The sequence below is a fragment of the Miniopterus schreibersii genome (genome assembly GCF_964146895.1).
Source record: "Miniopterus schreibersii genome assembly, chromosome: 1".
Lineage (NCBI taxonomy): Eukaryota > Metazoa > Chordata > Mammalia > Chiroptera > Miniopteridae > Miniopterus > Miniopterus schreibersii.
In genome coordinates this window covers 134,399,608-134,423,027 of record NC_138101.1, presented here as the reverse complement: position 1 = coordinate 134,423,027, position 23,420 = coordinate 134,399,608, and the positions used below count along the sequence as shown (strand labels likewise).

At 48.0% G+C, this 23,420-nt stretch overlaps 1 protein-coding gene and 1 pseudogene across 4 annotated transcripts; both read left to right on the top strand.

Annotated features, from left to right (window-relative positions):
• Positions 1–4,690: 4,690 nt before the first annotated feature.
• Positions 4,691–16,653, top strand: ABHD4 (abhydrolase domain containing 4, N-acyl phospholipase B; the record flags this gene model as incomplete). 3 transcript variants are annotated; one of them, XM_081131710.1, is made up of 7 exons in its annotated part: positions 4,691–4,777; positions 8,003–8,091; positions 9,289–9,661; positions 9,813–9,967; positions 11,405–11,516; positions 14,275–14,461; positions 15,162–16,653. In XM_081131710.1, 7 exons carry the CDS (start codon positions 4,755–4,757, stop codon positions 15,249–15,251), a joined length of 1,029 nt encoding a protein of 342 aa, XP_080987836.1. In that variant the 3' UTR covers positions 15,252–16,653. The 3 variants fall into 3 exon arrangements, with proteins under 3 accessions (XP_080987836.1, XP_080987837.1, XP_080987835.1); XM_081131711.1 differs by having other exon boundaries at positions 4,707–4,887; XM_081131709.1 differs by lacking the exon at positions 4,691–4,777 and having other exon boundaries at positions 7,800–8,091.
• An 8-nt stretch (positions 16,654–16,661) lies between these two features.
• Positions 16,662–21,539, top strand: LOC308548937 (liprin-alpha-1 pseudogene; annotated as a pseudogene). The gene is made up of 3 exons: positions 16,662–16,728; positions 18,995–20,746; positions 21,217–21,539. The product of its transcript is annotated as a liprin-alpha-1 pseudogene (transcript).
• Positions 21,540–23,420: the final 1,881 nt, after the last annotated feature.

Sequence of the window (23,420 nt, the reverse complement as noted above, 5' to 3'; positions counted from 1 at the left end):
AACACAGGTGAAAGGGGCATCTTTTGTATTCATAACAAGCCCCTTTCAGCTGAAGGAGTTCAGAACAGGCCTCTTCAAGATGTGCCACTTTGGCATGTGAATTATTTTGAGCTGAAGGCAATCAAGAGGATGAGGGTTCACAATAATCTTTACCTCTTCCTTAAAGAATTTAAATTAAGGCCTTTGCCCATAATAAGAGTCATCATCAGAAATAACTTTTTATGACCTATCCATAGCTCGAGGGAAAGTTCTAATTACTGAACATCCACTCTTCTTATTCTCTTGAGAATGAATGACCTTCCTGTCTCTGAAGCCCCAAGGTGCTTTGCCTCATTCTTAGCTCAGAATGTCATACATACCTCATGTGTATGGGGTTCCCATATCTACATGTGTAATTAAATTTGGTCATTTTTCCTCTTATTAATCTGTCTCATGTCTATTTGATTATTAGACCAGCTGGAAGAAGTTAAGAGAATAGAGGGAAGTTTCTTCTCTCCCACACAACCACACTTGAGTTTATGTTAATAAAGTGACTTTTGGAAAGCCCCATTAGGGGCTTTTGCCAGGGGAACCAACCACATGATTAGAGGGTTGGAATTTTCAGTTCAACACCCCAGCAGGAAATTGAATTCATTTACCAATGGCCAAAGATTTAATCAATCATGCCTATATATATTGTAGCCTCCATTAAAAAAAAAAAAAAAAACTAAACAAGGGGCTCACTATGCTGAGAGGGTTACACACCCTGAGAAGGTGTGGAAGCTCTGTGCCCCTTCCTCCATACCTCACCCTAGGCATCTCTTCCATATGACTGTTCCTGAGTTGTATTCTCTAATAATAAACCAGCAATCTAGTAAGTAATTTTTACCTGGGTTTTATGAATCATTTTAGAAAACTATTGAACCTGAGAATGGGGTAGTAGGAACCTCCAATTTATAGTTGGTTGTCAGAAGTATAGGTAACAACCTGGACTTGAGATTGGTATCTAAAGTTGGGGTAGGAGACAGTCTTATGGGACTGAGCCCTTAACCTGTGGAGTCTGCACTAACTCAGGGCAGTTAGTGTCAAAATTGAGTTGGACACCCAGTTGGTGTCCTCCAAGAATTGGAAAAATGCTTGATGTAAAAACACCCACATATTTGGTGTCAGAAGTGTTAATTTGAGTACAGAAAAAGAAATGTTTTTTCTTTTACCTTCTTTTCTAACAGATTAAATGGTTATTATTTTCAAGAGGAAATTTTTAAGAGAAATCAAATTGCCAACAGTACAAAGTCAAATGTCTATAGTATCAAGTCTCTGCTCTAAGTCCTAGTAAAGCAGCAAATATCTTCAATGAACCCATATCCCTTTATCCTGACATAGCTGTCCTTGCATCCTCTGATGGAGTGGAACAACTTTGTAGGCTCCTTTGTCTGACTTCCTTCCCTCCTAGCTCTTTGGGAGTCTCATAAAGTGAACCCGTCAGTCTTGCTCCCTCCCAGGCACTGAAGACAGAGTCTACCATATTGTCCTTTCCACAGGCAGAACACTGTCTACACATTGGGCTGAAATCATCAGTGCTTAACAACATTGCCCAATAGAATTTTCTGTAATGATGAAAATGTCTCTGTGCTGTCCAATATGGTAGCTACTAGACAATTGTGGCTATTGAGCATTTGAAATGTTGCTAGTGTGACTAAGGAACTTTAATTTTTATTCATTTAAATTTAAGTAACCCCATGTAACTAGTGGCTAGCCTATTGGACAGAGCAACTTTAGAGCTAGTCTACTGAGTTCCTATGTTTAATCCAAGAGTTATACTTTGGTCATAGTTCATTCAAAAGGCAATGACACCATTTGAAATCAAAGAATGATCCATCCCTGTGAAGCCTAAGCTATTAGGTTATCAACTCCTCCCACTTCTGGAATATTTAATGGAACTTACAGGCACAGGAAAGAGGATTTGTGAAAATTAGTTTTTATCCATAAAGGCCATATTAGTATTTTAATCACACATAAAATCATACATGTTGGGGGTAGAAGGAAGATTCTTTCATACTTGTGCACAGTGTATCTTGTCTTGAGGATACGGAGAAAAGTAGATTACCTTTCTCCCCAGAGGCCTGCCCAGAGCAGTCACTGAGAGTCTTCTCCACTCTATAATTCTAACAGATCCAGACCAGTCCTGAGATATCTCAGCGCTGAGGGGATCTTAAGAGATCTATTAACTGATTATAAAAGGCATTTTCCATATGTTCAAGTTTCCTACTTCCAAGCAACCTCTACTGTAAAGTTGGGTTGGCAGATGGGAACAAAATACAAAGGCTTTTCTGCACTGCCTCCTGAGATGAGGCCTAGAGAGTTCCAGCCAGGTCATCCTTGCCTCAAAAAGCTCTACATCCTACAGATTTTCAGAGAAGTGGGAGATTTTGTTGCCCTGTCCCAAAGTGATATAGGCTGGAATTTCCCATGTGGTACAACTTAGAATACAGCTCCCAAAGCCCTTCACACCTAGTTCATTGTTTTATAGGTAATTGTTTACATATCTGCCTCCTAGCTAGACTTTTCATCCATTTATTTATCCAGTAAGTAGTGGTTGTCTACTCTGTGCCCCATCCTGTTTTAGGTGCTGGCAGCAGAGCAGAGAACAATACAAACAAGGTGCCCGTGGACCTGTCACTCTGGTGGAGGGAAACTGATAATAAATGAGTAAACCAATATGTGTGGTAATTTCAGATAGTGATAAGTGCTATGAAGAAAATAATGTGATAGAGTAGACTAGGGGTCCTCTTTTAGACCCTGTGAAAAGGCTTTAGAAGAGGGGAGGTCGGAGCCGAGCTTTGAATACAAAGTTGCCAGCTCTGCAAAGGAACAAACAGCCTACGGTGGCAGCAGATGGAAAGCCTAAGTTTACCACTAGAGTGGGCTATTTTAAAAAATAATAATAATAACTTTTTAAAAAATTGATCTTAGAAGGGACAGAGAGAAACATCGATATGAGAAACATCGTAGAGGGGTTGCCTCCCACATACGTACCCACTGGAGATCGAACCTGCAACCGAGGTATGTGCCCTGACAAGGAATCAAACCAGCCACTTTTGGTGCACAGGACAGTGCTCCAACCAACTGAGCCACACTGGCCAGGGCTATTATTTTGCTTTTGATAATGGTATTCTTGGTGCCTAAAATAATGCTTGGCTTTGAATAGGTATGTATATAATAATAAGAACAATAATACAATAAGTAACATTAAGAGACAGTAAATAACTTACCCAAGAGCATGTAGTGGATAAGTGGCAAAACCAAGATTGACCTTAACCCAGGCTTCTGACCCCAGAAACTAATAATTAACCAATGTTGTATTGAACTCCAACATCTGGAATGCTTCCTAAAAATTTAGCTTTTTAGTATCAAGCTCAACCAACTGAATTAGAATCTCAGAGGGTAGGAAACCCAAATTTTTACCAAGCCCTCCAGATGATTCTTAGACACATTGAAGTTTAGGACCACTCTGCTTTGATGAAGGGATGAATGAATGAGACAGGTCCTCTGCTATTTGTACTACTTTGCCCCGCATATTGCAGATTTCTAGACCCCTCAGCTCTATAAATGCCCATTCTCTTAAAATTTAAGCCCTTACAATGACAATCAGATCATTTTAAAACGGAGTTGCAAGAAAGAAGAAATCTCTGTCTCCCGAGTCCTGCAGGATGGCTACAGACAAACACCTTGATAAACCCCTCAGGACTAGCATTCTTCCACCCTCCCTCCATCAACCCCAAGTCTAGTTTAACCTAACCAAGGGATGGCCTAGAGTCAGACAGCTCCAGGAGCATCAGGCCCTGTTTACCAGTTCAGATGAGGTCTGGAGACAGCCTCAAGATTTGGCTCCTCTAACCAGCAAGCCTGAGGTACACTCAGGACCTCCGATCTAGGCCACCACCCTGTCCTCCAAACCCCCACACCCTATTCCAGCTGCCTAAAGCAGACCCAGCCTTGTAAATTAGTCCGACTCCCCCTCCTGAAGGGGGTGAAGGAAAGCCAGGGATCTTCCAAACTGTAGGAGACCTGGGATTGAGCCACATCTTCCTGGAAACCAGGCTGGGGAATCTCCAGAGCAAAGGAATTGCATCTTGACATATGTCGCTTAGGTTTAGGGTTGCCAGATAAAATACAGGATGCCCAGTGATGCCCCCAAATATTACACGGGACATCTTCGTTCTATTAAAAGTACTTGTTTGTCTGAAATTCAGTTTTAACTAGGCATCCTGTTTTTCAGTTTGGTTTCCTAAAGAAACGAAACCTGACAATCTACTTAGGGCCAGGCCCTTTGCAGGAGCAAGGAGCCAGGGGGGTGGTCTCCCCAAGCATCCTGAGCGTCTCATTCGGACGAACGCGGGGGCAGGAGGCGCTGTGTCACAGGGAAGCCCAAAAAGTGTGCGCGATCCTGCAGGGTGGGTTCTGTCACTTTTTTATTATGAGAACGGAGGCTGGTGGAGCTCCCGCGGGGGACTCGGGCGTCTGAGTACTTGCCGCTCACCTCCCTCTCCGTCTCCCAAACGTGAGCCCAGAGTCGGGGTCCAGCTCCGCCGGAGCGCGAGGCCCCCCCGCCCGCCGCCGCTCCAGACCCCAAGCCTCGGGGTTCGGGGCCCCGCCTCCCGGTCCCGCGCTGGCCACGCCCCACTTGGTTAGCCGACCCTTTTCTGGGTCAGCTGGTGCTGGCGTCAGGAGGAGGGACGGGCCGGCTCGGCTCGACCCGGCAGGGCTTGTTTACTATGGCCGATGATCTGGAGCAGCAGTGAGTTAATCCTGTCTCTTTCTCTTTCTCTGTCTCTCTCCGGGCCGCGACCCCGGGACTGTCTGTGGCTGAGGAGCACTTTAGACACCTTCCCGCCTTTCCCGTCTCAGGTCGGCCTCCGGGGGGCGGGGGCCGCGCCGGCTGCTGCGCTTTTGCCCGCGCGAGGCGGCGGCGGGGCTTGGGGCGCGGTGGGAATAAGTTCGCCCGCCGCTCGGGGTGGGAACTTCCCGCGTTAGTCTTCCGATCGCTCGGTGCTCGCCTCCGCCCGCCGTACTCCGGGATTACACTCAGTGGGAACGTCTGAGAGCCTCCCGAGCACGCTTGAGGGGGCAGCGGCCGGGTCTGCTCGTGGGGCTATGCCCGGGGGGTGGAAAGAGCCTCATTTCGCGGGCGTGGGGAGGGCCCCGGGGGGGGGCTCCACCGCGCTGGAATTTGTCTGATTGGAATAATGGATGGGCTTGCAAGCTGGCTTTAGCACTCACTCACCGAGACACTTTGCAGCTTGCGATCCTAGTGGATAATGATTTTAATCTTTGTAACTGTATCTTTTATGCTGTGGTCTCAAAATGAAGAGCTTTGGGGGCTTGTTACCACCGTCTCAACGGCATCAGGTTTGGGGAGCCACCTGTAGATGGTGTGACTAGCCGGCTGCAGTCTCCTAGGAGCCAGGCAAAGTTGCTTCCAGAAGAATGACTCAGCTCCCAGCCAAGCCTTGGTTTCACCAGAACGGGGCCTTTTGTGGGCCCCATGTTCCCCCTTTTCAGAGCAGCCTAACTGGCAGCTTGCACAACGAATTAATTTTAGGACACTAATAGCTTCCAGTGCTTGAAGAAACTGCCCAGGAGAGTGTTGCTTTCTAAGATAACTTTTCCGAGAAGAAATGTACAATCGCTACAGTGACTTAGGGAAACAATATTAGAGCTGGTTGAGATGCAGGTAGTTCAGCTCTTTTTTACAAATGAAGAAGCCAGTGCCCATAGAAGTTAGGAGACTTGCCCAAGATCACAGAGTCCCAGAACAGGCTTCTGACCCAGCACAGAACCCCTTCTGCCTTACCCCCATCACAATAAAAATTCTCTAGAGGGAAGAGACCACCCCAGCCAAGCTAAGTTCATGCCTAAGCAGCTTCTCTGCTCTTTGCCAGAATCACCCTATCCCCATCCCTCACCTCCCCAATTGTATTAAGCAGATACAGTGTGCCAGGCACTATTTCCAGTGCTGCACCTATAACATTTTTGGTGAAGAAGAGAGGCAAAGTAAGGCCCCCTGAATACCCGCTGAGCAGCCCATAGTGCTATTCCATGGAACACCATTTCTCCTGAGTGCTGCAATGTGGGATCCAGATGCTACCGTCTGATTTGTCAGTCTCTATGATGTGAAGAGAAAGTTTGTCTCTTAAGACTGGCAAACTCTTGTGGTTCAGTGCACATGCTTCAAGTTTACAAGGAATTCCAGTAGAGAATTAAAAGGGTTCTGAGTTTCCATAGGATTTGATTGATGAGATGGACAACCCATCTGGCTATAATGTCATTGATGTACCACTCTCAGCTGCAACTTCAGTATTTCTTTCAGACCTCAAACAGTCATTGAGACTTGCTACTTGCAAAACACTACGAAACAGCTTATGATTTAGCTGGGGGAAAACGTTTATTGGGAATATATCTTGTGTTAGACATTATTCTATGTATTTTAGGTACATTAACTCATTTAATCTTTATGACAACCCTATGAGGTAGATACTGTTATTACCTCCCTTTTAAAGGTGAGAAAACTTTGACACAGAAAGGCCAAAGTCACATTGCTGGTAAGTGGCAGTGCCAGGATTAGAATGCTGGCCATCTGGCTTTAGGTCACACCTCCTTTCAGAAACCAGAGACCAGTGTGAAAATTATGTTCTAAGCTGTAAGTATTCATGTATGGCCTTGAAAAGCTGAGGCTGGAACTTCTAGAGAAGTACAGAGAAACCTGGGTTTGAAATCTGGGTTTTCTAGTTCTGCTTCTTTTTCTAATTAGCCATATGACCTCTTTGGGCATTGGTTTGGTCATTTGTAAAATAAAGAGGCTGAGCTAGATGATTTCTAAGGAACCACCCTAATCTAAAGCTCTGTGCTTCAAATGATATACCAGGATGCCCAGTGGGCGCTAAGGGGGGTTAGCAGTGGTTCCTCTGTTCTCCCACAGAATGCCCCTGGGTGGCTCTGCCAATGTTCACAGGCCTTTCCTACAGCTGGTAGTGCCATCCTAAAACCCTCTTTACCTAGGCGGTTCAAGAAAAGAGAAATATCATATGCAATGGAAAAGGAATAATAAAAACTCATTCATTGAGCATCTAATTTGTCCCAGGCACCTTATAAGTTCCCTTACATATCTAAACACTCAAAGACAGGTTCTTTATCAGGCCAAAGCCGTTCTGCTCCTAAATGATAATACTGTGACTCAGATCCAAGATTTTTTTTTATTCTAAAACTGATGCTTTCAACTTCTACTCTGCAATGACTTAAAGCCCTGTGGATGTGAAAGAGAAAGCAAAATAGATTATCTTATCTGTTTCATTGCCTGCCATGGGAGATAAGGACTATTCATTTTAAAATCTGGACAACAAGGCCAGAGGCAACCTGTGTCCAGTCAGTGATTCACCATAGAACTTGAACCCAGGTCTCCCACCTCTTGCTCCCTGCCTATCCCACCTGTTGCTCAAGGATTGCCTGAGAGCACAGCTGTGCACTGACAGTGCTCTATACTTCCAGGGGCTTGGAAGAGGGCACACACAAACTGCAGTGCCCTGCCAGGAGCGCAGGTGGCATGAGAACTTGTTCTACTGTAAAGGAACATTCAGTCCTGGGGACAGCAAAAGATAAACTGAAACATTAGTTAAAAGTGGTTTTTCCCCCCTTATAACCTCCAAACATGAAAACCAGTGAAAAAAGGGATTGTAAAGCTCCGATGAGATAAATATTAAAGTGCTTTGTAAACTATAAAGTGCTACGGGCATGATATTCTGCATATCTTTGAAATAAAGGGCATGTTGTTAATAGCCATTTACCAGAGAAGAGTAACAGTCTATCAGGCCATGAGGGAATTGCTGACTGCCATAGTGGGAGGTCTCCTGAGCCTGGAAAACACCCTGTACCTTGATAACTCTTTTGTAACTGTCAGCAGGGCTCAGGGCATCAATGTTTCCTTTCCAATGTTGCCAATGAGCATCTCTGTGTCTCTTTGTCCCAGGCCTCAAGGCTGGCTGAGTAGCTGGCTGCCGGCTTGGCGCCCCACTTCGATGTCTCAATTGAAGAATGTGGAAGCCAGGATCCTCCAGTGTAAGTAGAAGGGACAGCTTGTGCCATCTCCCTTGAGCCTAAGGATACAGGATCTTCCCATAGCCTGGTACACTGAGCCCACTGACTCCTGATTAGCAATGCTTGGGAGTGGGAGGAAGGCTTGTCAGTGATCTAAGGGAAGAGATTTGTACAAAGGACACCATATTCTATTCTAATGGTTCCTCAACATGTCCCTCCCTGCCCATCATGCTAGCTCCTGCCACATCCCACAACTTCACCTCCAACCCTGTACCAACTATTAGCACACAACACACACAAATACACATTCTCTCCTTCCCTTCTTCTCCTCCTGCTCCTCCCTTCGTCCTCTCTCCATCTGTTCTTCCAAACACACAAGCACTTCTTAGATTTACCACCTCACTACCCAAGGACCAGCAAGCAGTCCTATATTGTCTAATATTACTATTTCCCCACCACTTCCCTGGTTTGAAACAGGAGTTTGGGATTCCCACAGACCAGCTCTCGTGAGCAGTGTTGTATTGGGGCAGAGCATCCCATGAGCACCAGCAGCCACTGGCTCAAACAAGGCCCTTGGGCCACATCTCCCAGCGTTTCTCATATGATCTTATCCACCCTGTACTACTTCCCCAGCCATGGCTACCCTCTCTTATGGGCCTGAGTAAATACAACTGATGAACAGCTGCAGCTTTCAAGCTTCTGTCCAGGATCCACGTGACTTCCCCAGGCAGCTCTGTCATGTAATTTCCTTCACACCAGCAGAGCAAGTGCTGCCCACCTTGGTCTGTCTCTAAGAGGAATAAGCCCATGGCTCAGTTCACACCCATCACCTCTCCCCTGGCTCAATTCCATTTAGAAGCTGCCCTCCCACATACCCTCAGTGGGGACACTTCTGTCCATCTGCCAAGCCCCAAGCACACAGGGACAAGAGCAATGGATGCAGGAGCTCTGTGACGTTGGTGGGGTCACTGCCATCCTGGGCCCAAAGGGAGCCAAGCAAACAGCCTGGAGGAATAAGGTGGCCACTCTTATTACCTACAGACTAGATAGTCTACAAACCGTACTCGGAGTTGAACTCGTAGGGTGTGTGGTGAAAGGGTTATAAAAGGAAAGAGGTTTGGGAATGGAAGGACAAAGCTGAAGAGCGGTAGTCCAGGCAAAATGATGCTGCTGTCAGAAAACAGACTTATTGCTCTGCCCTGAATCCCCTCTCCCCAGGTCTCCAGAACAAGTTCCTGGCCCGGTATGTGTCTCTCCCAAACCAGAACAAGATCTGGACGGTGACCGTGAGCCCCGAGCTCAGGGACCGCACCCCCTTGGTGATGGTGCATGGCTTCGGGGGTGGTGTGGGCCTCTGGATCCTCAACATGGATTCACTGAGTGCCCGCCGCACGCTGCACACTTTCGATCTGCTTGGCTTCGGGCGAAGCTCCAGGCCAACATTCCCGAGGGACCCAGAAGGGGCCGAGAATGAGTTTGTGACCTCAATAGAGACGTGGCGGGAGACCATGGGGATCCCCAGTATGATCCTCCTGGGGCACAGTTTGGGAGGATTCCTCGCCACTTCTTACTCTATCAAGTATCCAGAAAGGTAAGGAGGAGCCACCCTCTCGGTCTTTACCTAACTCCTTGCCTTACCAGAAACCTTCCAGTGTTAGTTTCCAATAGTTCTCTTCTTCCTGGGTGACTTAAGGGCTATGGTACCTCCAAGCAAGTACAGCTTCTCCTTTGTCCTTCTGTAGAGTTAAACACCTCATCCTGGTGGACCCATGGGGTTTTCCCCTCCGACCAACTGACCCCAGTGAGATCCGTGCACCCCCAACCTGGTTGAAGGCTGTGGCCTCTGTCCTAGGGCGGTCCAATCCACTGGCTGTGCTTCGAATAGCTGGGCCCTGGGGTGAGTAGCTGGGCCCTGGGGTGAGTAGCTGGGCCCTGGAGTGAGTAGCCTACAGATGAAGAAACTATCTCCTCAAACGAAAGCTGTCCCATTCTAGAAGCCCTACTGCTTCTGGACTCCCATTATCCCCGCTTGTTCTTGAAAAGTGGGAATGGGCCTAGCATTGTCATTTAAAGCAATTAATCTGGACCAGATCTCTTTGAAGTTTCAGAAAGTTGTTTTTTTCCTTTATTTGCATGGAAAAAGCTTTCCTATACTAGGGAGAGATGGAGCAGAACTACTACTCTGTGCCTTGGTTAGACCCCCAGAGAGAGAAAGAAAGGGGCCGTGAGGTGGCTCTTCCTCTGCTGAACTCTTATGCTACGTGTGTGAGTTTATGGCAACCTGTTGGCGATTCAGCACAGTCACCACCGCTGGCTCCCACCTCTGCAGCTCACCCAGAACCTGCAGCAGGGAGATGTCAGAACCAGAGCCTCCAACACAACCTACAGTGTCAGGCAAGCTCCTTAAACCGTGCCCTATTCCAGTCAGACACCACAGCTTCGCCATTGAGTAGCCGCCAGCAAATTCTGTGGCTGAAGGGAGGGCAGGAGTTCGGGGGAGCCAGCCAGACTAAGTGAAATCAGTAGGTCCCAGGCTTCTGACCTCAGACTGCCAGCACCCTAACTTTCTGGGGAGCTATTGACTCTGATGAAGTGAAAAGCAGATGCCCTTTATGGAAAAGGTTGGTGAGCTCTCTATTTTATAGTAATGGCTTATGTATACATAGTAATGCTCAATAGCCAATTGTTGCGAGTTAATTGCTAATGGCTAAATAAGAGTTATCTCTCTAGGGCCTTCATGAGAAACAGAATGGCTCTGGATAAAAGAGAAAAATGAGCATTTGAGGAGAAGGTAGGAGTTTAGGAGAAGCCCAGCTCTCACCACTCTCCCCATTTTTAGACTTGCGCCTGGCCAGGTTTGTGCATGGGCATCTGAGCCAGCGTGGTGGTGGCAGTTGGCTGGCAGCCATGGAGGAGGGCCAGGGCCCCGAGGGATCCTGGCTGTCCTCCCTTTGACCCCTTGCTTCTTAGATTCAGAGAGAGAAAGGTCAGGAGTTGAACAGTAGGCCCAATTTTTATATCCTGTTTTGGGTCCCCTGTTTGTTCATGAACTATATAAAGAAGTTGAAGAGAACAGATTGCTCTAAAACTGTGTCCCGAGTCTGAGATGCCAGGGTTAAGTTTGCCTCTCCACTGGTGTTATGTTACAGGCCTGAACATGAGCGGACTCTTGGGAGGTGGTCTGGTTTCATTCACTACCTTAAGATTAAAAGGCCCTAAGGGTCTCAGGAATAGGTGAAATAATGTTTGGTGAAAGTTGTTGAAACGTGCAGAGGCAGGAGTCTTTCCCCCACCGCCCAAACTGGCCTCTCCATGGTCTCCTATCCCCTCCCAGGGCCTGGCCTGGTGCAGCGATTCCGACCAGACTTCAAGCGCAAGTTTGCAGACTTCTTTGAAGATGATACTATATCGGAGTATATCTACCACTGCAACGCGCAAAATCCCAGGTGAGAGCTGCGCCCAGAGCCAGCGTGAAATGAAAACTGCAGAACTGTCCCAGGATCACTCTGTGCTGTATTTCTTCTTCCATAAAGCTTTCATTCAGTTCGCGCAGTGATTTTCAGCCTTTTTCATCTCATGACACATAAACTAATGACTACAATTCTGCAGCACACCAAAAACTATAATTTTGCTGATCTGACCAAAAAAAAGGTATAATTTTGATTCATGCACACCGTTTGGCTATTGTTGTGTTGACTATTGTCATTCTTTTATTTGACAATCTAAGGGAAAAAGAGGTCAGTGCACCTGACTAAATAGTCAGGTATTGTTTTAAAAGTTCTGTGGCATAGCAGTGTGCTGCGACACACCGGCTGAAAATCGCTGAGTTAGGAGAATAGAAGCATTAGCAGGTTTGGTCATTTCCAGAGACTTCCCCAGGGGTAGGCACAAAGGGATGGAGAACATAACAGATTAATTAAAATTGCCACTGTCTCTAGAGGTGACCCTTACTCTTCCGTTGAGATAGGCAGTTATTCTGACAGGCAATAGTCTGGAAAACATTTGAAAAGACCTTTTTTTTTTAACTGAAAAAATGATATGAGCATGGTATTTTTAAAAAGGCAAAAAGAAAGAAGTCTTTTCCTGTTCCAGACCTGTAATTCCCAAATTTCCTTGTTACTGCCAATCTGAAATACCACGAGACAGCTTGAGAACCTCCTTCCTCTTCCCACTTGTGACAGTGTCTATAGGGTACCTTCCTACAAATAGAATTGCTGATTGAAAAAGTATGCATTTTAAAATTTAATTATGTGCAACTTGAAACATTTTTGGGGCAGGAATTCTTTCCAAACCTTTTGGAGATTTCCAGCGGTCTCCAGAATCTTGAGAGCTTCATGTCTATGACTACTCACACAGCCGGCCCACACGTCTGCTGATCTACAGTCTTGCAGCTGAGGCCAGGGCAGAGTCAGGGAGGTAATCTTGCCCTCGGGCCATGCTGTGTGAGTGGCTGATATAGGGAGGCTGCTTTGGTGGCACCTCCTCTGTGGTGGCCTCACCCTAAGCTGCTGGGAGGCATCTTAGGGGAGCCAAGGTCACTGGGAGCAGCAGCACTGCCCCACCCCTTTCCAGGCCTGTCCAGGTTACAGTTGTGGGCCAAAGCTGTGGAAAAGGAGGGGATTTGCATTCCAGCAGTACTGTCTGAGCATTAGCCTCAAACCCAGACAGCTTTCAGGCACCATGGAAACTGTCCATCCAACATTCCTCATGAGCTCAGCTAATTGAAGAGCTCTGCTTAGAAACTCAGCTCGATGGTCAAATCAGGTAGCCCCCTGCTTTCTGCTCTCTACCCCTCTTTCAGCCCCCACTGGGCTCAGTGCCAGTCTCAGACCCACTTGAAGCCCCTCACCCCAATTCTAGCCCTTTCCTCAGAATGTTCCCCAGTTTCAGACCTAGTTCTGTATAAGGAATGCCCTCCCAATCTAAGCCACAGAATATATAATAATGGGACTCCTCCATGTCCTGGAGGAAGCAGAGATGACATCCATGATAACCAGCCCCTCCCCTTAAATACAATCATTTTATTTTATACCCCCCTGAGGGTTGGTTTCTGAGTTGTAACCCTGACAAACTCAAGGTAACTCCTACCATTTCCTTGGAAAACATGAAATTTGGCCATGGAAAAATATTGGGGGGACGGGGAGACCTACTTTGTTTCACCAACACTTAGGGGCTTTGTACATATTTTCATTTTCCTCACAATGACCGAATAAAGTGGGTATAATTCCTCTCGTTTGTAGATGAGAAACTTAAGGTGTGTTCTGGTTACATGACTTGCTAAGAGTGTAGCCAGGACTTGAAGTCACATCTCTAACTTCAGAGCCCATGATTTTTCCACTGCACTGAATATCTTAAGGAATAACTGATTCTGGTGGCCTGTGCATAACTCAGGCTCCCCTTCAGACCAAGAGTGCCAAGGGGACAAGCTGAGCCTCATAGAAAGCTGTCTCCTGAACCTCCTCTGCCTCCCAAAAAAGCTACAGACCAGCCCAGAAAGTCACTTCCATTTCAGCCTTGTAGACCCCTCATGATACGGCCTCAATTAGCTCTACCTAAGGAAATGACCGGGGAGCAAAGTAGATTTGATTGGCAGTCATTGCTTCTCACACATCACAAACTGCTGCTCCCCCAGGTCTTCACAAGACTGATGTTTTTTCCAGAATCTCCTCAGGAGACCCTTTGTATACCATAGTACTCACTCTTGAGACTCCACCTCAGATGAGCTCCTTGACCTCCCTCCACCCCCATCAGGTTAAGTCCTTAGTACTCCACCACCCTTTCATAGTTCTTGGGAACTGTGAAGTTAATGAATCATATAATTCATTATTTAATCCCTAAAGTGTTAGCTGAAATGTGAGCTCCAGATCGGCATATACCGCATCTGTCTTGTTCATATGTTCTCAGCTCAGGGCATGACACATAAATATTTATTGAATCAATATTAATCCATTGCATTCTTGGACAATATTCAGTGTCCTGGGGTTTTCACAAGTGCATCCCTCTAACTCTGTTTTGTGTTAGGAGGCCTCTAGGGATTCAGTCTTATCTCCTAATCTTACCAATATTTAATGAGTCTCAAACCCAGGGTTTGAGGGGCATACAAAGATGGTGAAGATGCCCCCCCCAGCCTCTGAAGAGACCAAGTTGACATTTTATGCTACGGGGTTTATTCTACTAATCACCTCACCCTGTTTTGCTTCTAAGTGGTGAGACGGCCTTCAAAGCCATGATGGAGTCCTTCGGCTGGGCCCGGCGCCCCATGTTAGAGCGAATTCACTTGATACGAAAAGATGTGCCCATCACCATGATCTATGGGGCCAACACCTGGATAGATACCAGCACGGGGGAAAAGGTGAAGCTGCAGCGGCCGGATTCCTATGTCCGAGACATGGTATGTTGGCCACCCAAGGAGCAGGATTGAGGTGGAAAAGCTGTGCATTGAACGCCAGCACATGTTGGTTGACTCTTAGCATGGATGAGCAACTCGGGGTAGAGAAGGGTGGTGGGAGAGTCAGCAGGGAAAAGAGGGATGAACAGATTGAGATGGAGCATTGGACTTGAAAGGGTTGTCTCTCTGTCTTTTCATAATTAGGGGTCCTCTCACTTCTGTTCTTGTCCAGTAGTCAGGCACAGACATCATGGTACCACTCCAGCCCCCCTGTAATTCCCACTCAAAACCAGAGCTGTGAACAGTAGAGCGAGTAGTAGAGGCTGGCGTGAAGCCTTCTCACCACACTCCTGCCTTCCCTTTTTTCTTTCCGCCTCAACCCTCATTTGCTAATGAGTGTGCTTAATTAGGCTGGCTGCCTAGCAGGCCCTGGTTTACCAGACCTATGGGTGAAATGAACTAGTGGAGCTAGCGTGGAAGGCAGGATACAGTGAGTGGCCATGGGAGAAGGAAAATGGGATATTGAGAGTCATTGGCTTCCACAGGAAAGTGCAAGATCCAGGGAGAAAAATGGACCATTGTTTCTAATAAGTGCTTATGGGGGTGATAGGCAAGCAGGTCTAAAGGAAAAGAAATGGTTTGACAGCTTCCCAGTGCCTGGAGTAAAGGACTGTCCCACCCCTGGTGGCTTATTTCCCCACAGGAGATTGAGGGTGCTTCACACCACGTCTACGCAGACCAGCCACATATCTTCAATGCTGTGGTGGAAGAGATCTGCGACTCGGTTGATTGAGCTGCTCTTGCTAGAGGAAGCGGAGAAAGCCAGAGAGTCGCTGTCGCCTCCCTGTCTGCTTACTCACCCCTCTGTCCTTTCCTTACCAACTAACATGTGCCAGCCAGTCAGAGTCTTGGGCTGCTCCCAAGGCAAGAACACAGTGAAGAGCACTCCTGACCCTATGCTAAGGGCTGGAGGCAGAAGCCACAAAGACGCCTTGAGCTCCCCACCCCAGGGGAAGAATATTAAGGGTCACTTAGTGCCACCCTATTCTCTCCATGCCAAGTGTTACCCCAGATAGTGGTTGTGAAGGGCCTGCACTGAACCACGTTCCCTCCCTGCCAAAGGGGAGGCAGCCTCTCTTCCCCTGGACAAAGCAGAGACTCCCACAGTCTCCCAGCTCTGGAACGTTTCTGGGGGTAGGTTCCACGAAAGAGCATCTTCCTCCTGCATCACCCCCTTGCCCCTCCCATGCCAGCATCCAGGGTGTGGTTGGGATCAGTTCCCACTTAGCTACCAAGAGCAGGTTCTGGAGCTTCCTTATTCAGCGCCCCTCCCATGACCTGAGAGGTCATATCTAAAGCCCTCAGTGGATGAGGGACAGGCCAGGGCAGGACATGGCTGGCCCATGGTGATAGAGCTTTGTTCCAGGAAAGTTCAGACTGGCTAGAACCCAGGTCTGTTGACACCCAGTGCTCATGCAGGCTCCATTTGTGAAGGTTCGAGGCAGGCAGCATTGCCATGGGTTAACTGGCCAAGGGTGAGCCCATCCCTGGCCCACATTCCAGGCCCATTGCACAGGGGTGCTGTCGTCCTGCCCTGTGTCTCAGCCCTGACTGTCTAAACTGGGAATTCTCAAGTGCTTCCTTCCCTGCCCCCTCTTCCTCCCAAGGGGAGGCCTCTGGGCCTCCCTCTGTGCCTTGGGCCCTGAAGCCCCACCTGTAGTACAGAGCAAAGGTGGCCCCTGGTGGAAAGAGAAGAGAAAGGCCCTTAAACCCAGGGCCATGTCTGGATTCCCTTGCTCCGGCAAGATTTTTCTTCCTATTCCCAGAGCTGAGGCCACCTGGAGCCCCAGCCCATGGTCCAGTGGGGAGCCTCATGCCAGCAGTTTCCTGTCCTCATCAGCCATAGGATGGTTTTCACTGCCTGGCCCTCCATCCCTGCCATCTGTCCTCCATGGTCTCCAGTTCATCCCACTCAACCTATCATCCTCTCCCAGAGGCAGGCTCCAGGTGCTCCTGTGAGGTTCTGGGCAGTAGGCTGGGCCTGTCCCCAGAACCAGGGCAGCTCCTGCCTGCTTCTTCACTTTTGTAAAGCCAACCCTTTCACCAGAATAGTATTAACTGACCGTGCTTTGTACTACTGGTCCAGCTGCCTTGGGCTCCTTTTCTACATTAATAAAGAAATGAGTAAAAACTGCTGGTGGTGATGATGTTTAATATTGCTGGAACAAGAGTGCTGGGAGTGGCGCTGAACACAACAGCCCATGTGATGGGTGAGTCAGGGAAGGGTGCCCTGAGGGAGCCCTTACACACCTTTCCCTCTCCTTTTTAGTGCAGCATTCGCCCTCTAGACCCAAATTGGCAGGGGCCATCTCAACCATCTCATCCCCTTCTCAGAGGGTGCATGGAGAGTGTGGATGGGCCAAAGCCCAATTCAGAAGGAGAACTGGGCAGAACTGAATGCCCTCTGCTGCTCAGTAAATAGCCATCTTCCGAAGTTCACTCCACATGAGCCTACACCTAGACTGTGCCCTATGGCCTGTTTTCCTAACTCCTACTCATCCCCTCAAAAAGTCCTTATGCTATGAAACCTGTCTCTGACCCCCCTAGGCTGGACTTGAACCCCCTCCTGTGTCTCCATGGCACACTCAACTGCTCCTTTTGTGAAATTCATAAATGTGTAGTCATTTGTTTTGTGTCTAGATCATAAGCTTCTTAAGAACAAGGAGCACGTCTGGCACCTAGTTCGCATTCAATAAATGTTTGTTTTCATTAAGCCAAGATAAGTGAGATATGCCAAGTGTTCAAATCGTTACCAACAGTGCCCGCCCTGTGCTGGCTGACTCTAGGAAGGCCCAGAATTCCACAGCTCGAAGTGGCACATAGTACTACATATATCATGGTGAATGAATGAACAAATGTGTGAATGGAACTCTGGGTATGATTATAAAGTTCTGATCCATCCCAAGACCCTGTGTCTTCTCTGATTGCCAAAGATTACCTGATTGCCAACCCAGCCATATGGAGGAGAGAGCAGGCACAGGGTGGAGCAAAAGTGGTTTACAGTTGTGAGTATGCAAAGTAAAGTCTATTCTTGTGTTATTATTAATTATTGTATTATTTTTCCCAAAAAAAATTTTTTTAATCCTCACCCAAGAACATGCTTAGAGAAGGAAGAAAGAGAGAGACATTGATCAGTTGCCTTCCATATGTACCTCAACCCTGACTGGGGATCAAACCCAAAACCCAGGCATGTGCCCTGACCGGAAATTGAACCAGCAACCTTTTGGTGCACAGGAGGACAGTCCAACCAACTGAGCCACACCAGCTGGGCTGCATTATTTTCCATATGAACAACTGTAAACCTGTTTTTGCCCCAACTTGTATTTAGAGCTTACTGCATGCTGAGCACTAAGACTACAATAGTGAAGAAAAGTGGTCCCTGCCTTCCTGAAAAATTACATTCTACACGGAGAGGCACACTTAATCAAATTATTATGTAAATCAATATAAAATTGCAACTGAAAACGGCTGCCATGAAAGGCTAGGAAGGCCTCTCTCAGAAGTAATAACTGCTGAGCCCCTGAAGGAAGTGCAAAGGGAGGGGAAGGACTGTCTAGGGAGAACTTTGAGTGCAAAAGTCTATTAGCAGGGATGATGGCTGTGAGTTGAAGCTAAGGAGGTGGGTGGAAACCTGCTTACGCAGGCCCTCTGGTCATGAAAAGAATGTTGTGTTCATCCTAAAAACAATGGAAAAAAATAACTGGACTGAGTGTCAGAGTGGGTTGGGGAGTGTGACAACCCGATTTGAGACTTGAAATGGCCACTCTGGCTGCTCTGTGGAGAACATATTGGAGGGGGATGAGTCCCTGCACGGGAACTTTTAGGCTACTACTGTGGTCCAAGCCAGAGACGCTGGCAGCTTGGCCTTGGCCAGTGGTCAGTGGACACACAGAGGAGAAAGATGCAAGAAATGTTTAGGTGAAGCCAAAAGAACTTTTCAACACTAAGTGATGCTACCACCCCTTGGGGAACAGGCCAAGTAAGGCAGTAACAAACAAACAAGACAATATAACAAAACCTGTGTAGTTTTCAAAATAATAGATTCCTGGGCTGTTTTCCCCAGAGTTTGATTCATTAAATCTGGATGGAGTCTGACCCCGACATCTGCATTTAAACACATTCCCTAAGAGATTCTTATGGCCCATCTGCAGGCAGTGGTCTAAGGGGCCCTGTGTCTTTGGCACCTGACCCAGAAGGCTCCAGTGTGGAGGAGGGCCTGTGGCTCTGAAAGTTCATCTCCTTGCTCCAGAACCACTTTGAGGGGACAACACAACATGCTGATCTGATTTTCCTAACACAGTGCCAACATATTCCTCAGGAGCAAGTGCAAGAAGGGTCTGAAGAGCACCTAGAGTGCCTTCTTTACACTACCAGGCCCACACATGAATGCATGCTGAGACATGCGCACGCGCCCACACACACACACACACTCCATCTGAATGGGGCATTCCTAACATTCCCAGGACTGGGACTAAGAAATCACTACGACGGAGCAGCAGGCCGAGGAGATCGAGAGCCGCATCGGCAGTGGGAGCCTGGACAACCCTGGTCGTTCTAGATCAATGAGCTCCATTCCCCCATATCCTGCGTCCTGGCTCGCGGGCTCCTCCCCCGCAAACAGCGGTCAGTCCACCCCGAGACGCATCCTGCACAGCCCAGCTTGAGAAGTGGATAGGCTGGGCATCGTGACCCTGTTGCCAGCTTCCCAAGAAGAGGTACGAGATGACAAGACGACAATAAAATGTGAAACGTTCCCCCCTCCTTCCCCGAGGTCTTTGCGCTTGGACAGGCTGCACAAAGGCGCCCTGCACACGGTCAGCCACGAGGACATCAGGGACCTCAGGAATTCGACAGGCTCCCAGGATGGCCCGGCGAGCAACCCCAGCAGCAGCAACAGCAGCCAGGAGGCTCTCCACAAAGCCCCCAAGAAGAAGGGCATCAAGTCCTCCATCGGCAGCTTGTTTGGCAAGAAGGAAAAGACGCGCCCCGGGCACGTGGGCAGGGAGGCGCCGGGGCAAGCTGGTGCTTCAGAGACAGGAAACTCACCTCCAGATGCCCTGGGGCTCGGCAAGTTGGGAGGACAGGCTGAGAAAAATCGCAGACTTCAGAAGAAGCACAAGCTGCTTGAGGAAGCCCGGAGACAAGGTTTGCCTTTCGCACAGTGGGACGGGCCCACGGCGGTCGTCTGGCTGGAGCTCTGGGTGGGGGTGCCAGCCTGGTATGTGGCCGCATGTCGAGAGAACGAGAAGAGCGGGGCCATCATGTCGGCCCTGTCGGACACAGAGATCCAGAGGGAGATCGGCATCAGCAACCCCCTGCACCAGCTGAAGCTGTGGCTGGCCATCCTGGAGATCATGTCCCTGACCAGCCCGTCGGCCCCCCTACACATCCCAGACGACTCTTGCATACGGGGACGTGAACCACGGGTGGATCAGCAACGAGTGGCTGCCAAGCCTGGGCCTCCCACAGTACCGCAGCTACTTCATGGAGTGCCTGGGGGATGCGCGCATGCTGGAGGACCTCACCAAGGACCTGCGGGGCAGCTGAAGATGGTGGACAGCTTCCACACAAACAATTTCCAGTGCGGAGTTATGTGCCTGCAAAGGTTAAATTATGACCGAAAAGATCTGGAAAGGAAAAGAGAAGAAAGCCAGAATAACGTAAAAGATGTGCTTGGTTGGAGCAACAACTGTGTGATTCGCTGGATCCTGTCCATCGGCCTTAAAGAATATGCCAACAACCTCCTGGAGAGTGGGGTGCACGGGGCGCTCATGGCCTTGGACGAGACCTTCGATTTCAACGTGCTGGCCCTCCTGTTACAGATCCCCATGCAGAACACCCAGGCTCGTTCTGTCTTGGAAAGAGAGTTCAACAACCTCCTGGTCATGGGGACTGACCGACGATTCAATGAAGATGAAAAGACCTTTAGGCGAGCACCCTCGAAGAGGAAAAAGTTCAGACTCAAGGACGTTCATGGCTTAGCTGCTGGGTCAGCAGAGACTCTCCCTGCAAACTTCCGGGTCACCTCCTCCCTGTCCTCGCCCTCTGTGCCACCCAAGAAGATGCAGCTGGACCGCAGCGTGTCAGGAGCACAGAGGCTGGACTCCGCCACAGTCAGGACTTACTCCTGCTGGAGCCTCCGTGTGCACCCACACTACTTCTGCAGGGGACTCTGCAGCGCCGGAGTCCTGCACACACAGAGTTCCAGAGCCCAGTGGAGTCCCCACTGTCAGTACCTGTGATATGGACCCTGAGATATTTTATTAGAGTTTTTAATCAGTGAGAAATTCATGGATACCAGGAAGAGAATATTTTAGAATTTAATGTTTCTTATGTTTATGTAAACCTCTGCCTCCATTTATACAGTTACTTACCTTTTCATGTGTGTCCAGGCCAATCAAGTCTGTTCTTGTGTCTGGTCTTAGTCTCAGATGAATGTCCTGTAATGCTCGTGTGTATACATCCTATGAACGATGTAGGGCTTTTGTAAATTATGCGTTTACTGTAATTATCACTGTTTAATTTTTTAATAATAAACCACGGCAGAGAAGAGGCTTTCCCCGCGTCTGTGACGTGGTCCTGACACCAGCCGCTGCCATTGGGAACGCACCCAGCTGCACAGCAATCATTGTGAAATGGGCAGACCTGTCTCCAGCAGCTGCTGCGTTGTATCGACTGACCTTGCTCTCCTTTTCTAGCAAGAAATGCCTTCTTCTGCCCCGTGAACGCCTCTGGGTCAGATGTCAGCGTTCCTGACGTTTGGGCTGTGAGAGGACCATCAGAACACTGTGAGAATCTCGGCCAGCTCGGGCCTGGAGCCTCGTCTCTGCGACTCGGAGACCTGGTCTTCAGAGCCGTGCGGAGCCCCCAGCTGGGGCAGTCGGTAGCTGGACAAGAGAAAGCGGCGGGAGCTCTGGCCCTCCAGCTCTGCCCTGCAGGGTGGGAAGGCGCTGGCACCCCCACACGTGAGGACCAATCCTGGGGGCCGCAGACCATCTCAGAGACCTTGGTGCAGAGGTGACGCTCGGGCTCCTGAGAATAATGCCGAGCAACTAATAAAGACCTTATTTTTCTTACCCAGATCATCGTTTTACATTTGTTTGTAAACATGTTGTTTATCATGCAGCCGTTTGGACGGTCTGCGTGGCCAGGGGCACTTTCACTGTTTAAATGGCCATTGCACAGCCGCAGGGGCTACGGGCAGATCACATGTGGTATTTATTGTGCAGCTGCTGCGGACGGCGAGGGTGTCTTCACATTCACTCTGCTCTCAAGCGACCTGTACAGCCCACTGTCGCCCATGTTTTTGTACTAACCCTTTGTGAACTCTGATTAACTAACAAAGTGTGTACAGCCCACTTCTGAGCTCTTTTTATCACAGCGTTATTTATTTATTTCTTTCAATAAAGTGCTGAAGCCTTTCCCACTGCCCAAAAAAAAAAAGAAATCACTATGAACATACCACCCAACCAGCACCTTTCCTGGCACATTCTAAGGATTTATGGTTACAGTTCACCCTATAAACTTGGGTTCCTCATAGGACTAGCAATTTACAAGGAGAGATCCCACAGATGGACATAAAAGACTGTGACTAACCCAAGATCAGGGAGGCCTTTCCCTGTTCAGTGGCTATCAGAAAATATGCTAAATTTAACTTCTTCCTTGGGATAGACACCAAAATATGTGTGCTAAAAATGTAGCCTTGTGTCACTGTCCAAAGGGTGATGAAATCCGAACAAATACTCTCTCCACTCTGACATATCACCCTATAAGCCCACAGTGGCGGGCCCAGTTCATAACTGCCTAGAAAATAATCCCACTGACTGATAACAAATACAGTGTCCAATGAATGATAGAAAACATCTCTTTTCTTATCATGTGACCTTTCAAATCATACAAAGTCCTCTTTGCATGGGGTCTCAGCTCTCTCTCTAGGCTCCCTCTTTCTTCTCCCTTACCCCATTCTCTGGTTGATGACCCTGTAAAGAACGCGGAGGGGCCCTCTGCAAACCTGCCTTGCTAATGGTTAGAAGCTCCCTCCTTGAGTGTGTTCTGAGGCCTGATGTAGAGTTTGTTATAATTCAGCAACTTCGAAATTCAGTTGATACACATGAGAACCAATTCTACAACCAGAAGAAACCTGGAACATGCTAGTTACTGAAAAGGGCTCTGAAGGACTTGAGGTTGCAGGTGCTATTTTCATCTCCTAAGTTTGACTTTGAAAAAGAAAGAACATGAGGCTCAACCCTTGACAGTTAATATTATGCCTGAGAACAGGGTTTGGGGGAGGACTTGCGACTTACGACAGAAGATTTATAGGTCTCCGATAAATTATGAGGTAACTAACACACAAAATGGGCAACACATACTTCCTAAAATTTTCAAGGAAAGAGAAAAGTGTCCAAATAAAACTGCAAAACCATGTTTTGTAGCGATGGTTTCCTTCAGGGGTCTGCAGACTGGAGCTGGTCCATGAAAATGTATTTCTGGTCGATGATGAAATAAATGACATTTTTTCAGTATTTTAAATTCTGAAATTATGTCCTTTCTAACATTTTTAGGACTACACTATTGTTCTTTTCTGAAAAGATGCTGATAGTCTAAGATTGTTTGGGGGGTTGAGAGGAAATATTAGTTCTTGTCAATCATATCAATTGCAGAGAATTTTCCCTTGTAATATTTTTGTACTTTTTAAAAATTGATTTTTAAATAGAGGAAGGGAGAGAGCGACAGAGAGAGAGCAAGTGATGTGAGATCAAAACATTGATCCGCTGCCTCCTGCACACACCCCAGCCTGGGAATTGAACCTGCTGCCCAGGCGTGTTCCCTGACCAGGAGTCAAACAGGCAACCTTTCGGTGCAGGAAACGATGCTCCAACCAACTGAGCCACATTGGACAGGG